The sequence below is a fragment of the Fomitiporia mediterranea genome (assembly GCF_000271605.1).
Source record: "Fomitiporia mediterranea MF3/22 unplaced genomic scaffold FOMMEscaffold_2, whole genome shotgun sequence".
In the NCBI taxonomy this organism is placed as follows: domain Eukaryota; kingdom Fungi; phylum Basidiomycota; class Agaricomycetes; order Hymenochaetales; family Hymenochaetaceae; genus Fomitiporia; species Fomitiporia mediterranea.
This window is the reverse complement of record NW_006760387.1, coordinates 4,171,337-4,173,981: the sequence shown is the minus strand read 5'-3', so window position 1 is coordinate 4,173,981 and position 2,645 is coordinate 4,171,337. Positions and strand designations below refer to the sequence as shown.

Below are 2,645 nucleotides of genomic sequence, written 5' to 3'. Positions count from 1 at the left end.
TCAGAATGAAATGTAGTAGAAATAAATCAATACAAGTGTATTAAAATGTAAATACTTAATTATAAGAGGAAAAAAGGAGAAATAAATGAACACCTGGATTGTAAAATATTATAACTATTTTAAAGTCTTGTAAAGCTCTTATAAAGTATAATAATGTTTAACAATATACATACTACTTTTAAAGCTTTGCATTAGATTGTATACATTATAAAACTATATTACTCTTGTTAAAATACAAAGTTCTTTTAATATCTTTTCATTTTAGGAGGTTGGATATAAGTTTGTTTACATATTGTCAACACTTATAAACCTTATTCATATTAACAATTTGTACATACCTTTTTGTATCTTACATAGCTTTTTATAATTTTCTCATTTTGAGAGGTTGGATATATGGTCTTTTATATTTTTTAGAAAATTTATATAATTTATATGTTTATAAGCTAATACAAGCCTTAAGACTTTTTCCTGATGCGTGAGTCAGATGCCTAATAAAACCAGGTTCGCCAAAGTCAATGTTCTCGTCCTCTCGTCAATCTATGCAGAAAGCACTTGATGCAGACGCCCGGGCCACTAGCACCTACTTTCCCATCCCTTGTACTTGACATAAGGGTGAGTCGCTCCATACAGTAAGTCAGACTCTCCAGTTGCTGATTTAACTGTGCATAATAGCAGATGCAGTCGTGGGAGAACCAGGGAGATGGAGTTACTAATTGTTGATGCAAATGATGGTCGACGTTACTTTATCAGCCTCATTGCACGGAGACAGACACTTCCGTGTGTCTCATCTGTTTCATACGTAAATCATCTCCACAGCTCTTGATTGTCTCAGCTCTGGTATTTGACGTCGCAGAAGCAATCTCTGGATGGAATGCATTTCCTCTGCATATTGGACACGATGTAAGCACATATTGCATCATCTATCAAGTTCATGACTCTTATAAGAGGACAGCTCATCCAGTGTTCACTTCCAGCTTGCCTTACACTCTGTCCTTTGATGGCAAACCAGACCCTTGATTATGCATACACGCTCTTCAACCGCTCAGATGCCATCAGATTTAATAGACGGGCAAGCTTGGTGGAATTGGTCACGGTTGTCTCTGATATATTCATTGCAAAGTGCTTGAACGTAGCACTGTTGACCGCCTTGATCTATCACACTCGTTCGTACTGTAATTTCTCGTCTTACATGATTCTCCCACAAGAACCGACATGCACTACATTTCAAGTCATAACGATAGATAAACAAGTATGCAGATATGCCGACTGAGTACTTATCTACTCAAGCACTGACTTGTGTCTCCGCAGATACAGTACTTCTGGGTGAGCCCAATAGTTTCTGATATAAACCTATGGCTTATTGCTGGAATCAAAGTCCAAGCCGTGTAGCTCTATTAGTCTGATTAGTTTTATAGTAAGTGCTATCAAATTGTTCTATTCAAGCATATTCTGACGTTGATTTTAGAATTTCTGTGTTGGACTTCTCGGGATCATTTGCTTTATAATCGGTAAAGGCGTGAAATAATCCACTGACTTATAGGAAGTTATTGATATTAGCATATTATTCTAGGAAATAACTTCAAACAAACGTCTTTGAGGTGAAAGATAAGCAGTGCAATTGATGGTGCACGCTGATGTTGAAACTGACATGCATGCATTTCAGGTGTGCGTTATGCTCCCAACCCATTCACACTTTCTGTTGACTGAAAAAAGCCAGGCCGTGCAATATATTGGATCGACAACTTATGCTGTGGGCAGTCTATTGCAATTTATTATGAATCCGATCTGACTCAGACGGCAGACCTGATCGCAGTTGATCTTATTGACTGTAAGTATATACTTTCACGGTTCAAAAGATACGCTGTATTAAAAAAATGGTTGACAGATATTCTCCTAATCCGAGTGTTGGCACTTTACCAGCAAAGTAAGTATACTAGTTTGCTAGCCGATTTCTCATCTGATTTTAGCAGATAGGAGACTTTCTATCTGCCTGACCACACTTCTTCTTTTAGAGGCCAGCATTACTCTCGGTTCTACTATCTACAATAATTCGCGTGAAGATTGTAAGACCGTCCGCCAATGTTCCTATGTTGCTTTAATTCAAAAGTGGGCTGAAGAATGATGCACTTTAGTTGTTGTTGTACAATTTGCACAAAGCATCGAAGTCTGCAGAATTAGCAGAATTTCCTCCAAGTCATCTTTAAATATTATATGGTGAGCGTTATTGTGCTGTAAATTAGGTTTCTCCAAAGCTTTCCAGGATTGTTGCTTTAATAGGGGTGGTCAGACCTTGCAATTCACCCTACGATTCACTTGCACGATTCACTTTGTGTGCAAGTGAATCGTGGACCCCAGAACCCCTGCGATTCAGGGTGAATCGCATCAACAGGTGAAGCGCCTCTGGAGGCACTTCACTACAATTCACCTCTCACACTTCACTCTTCCCCCATCACACTCCTTCCTCACTACATACAATTTTTTTTAGCAAAATTATGTAAAATACTGGTTTAATATAGAATCTCCAAAAAAAAAAAATTTTGTACTGTCCATTCCTTATTTATTATGCTTTTAATGTAATAATCTATCAAAATAACAAGATTCTTGCTCAAAAAAATCAATATTTATATAGCATTCAATTATATCTT

At 37.2% G+C, this 2,645-nt stretch overlaps 1 protein-coding gene across 1 annotated transcript; it reads left to right on the top strand.

Moving 5' to 3' along the window:
* Window positions 1–997: 997 nt before the first annotated feature.
* FOMMEDRAFT_152462 (uncharacterized protein) lies at window positions 998–1,389 on the top strand (the record flags this gene model as incomplete). The annotated part of the gene is made up of 2 exons (XM_007263306.1): window positions 998–1,249; window positions 1,309–1,389. The coding sequence occupies 2 exons, from the start codon at window positions 998–1,000 to the stop codon at window positions 1,387–1,389; spliced, it is 333 nt and encodes a 110-aa protein (XP_007263368.1).
* Window positions 1,390–2,645: the final 1,256 nt, after the last annotated feature.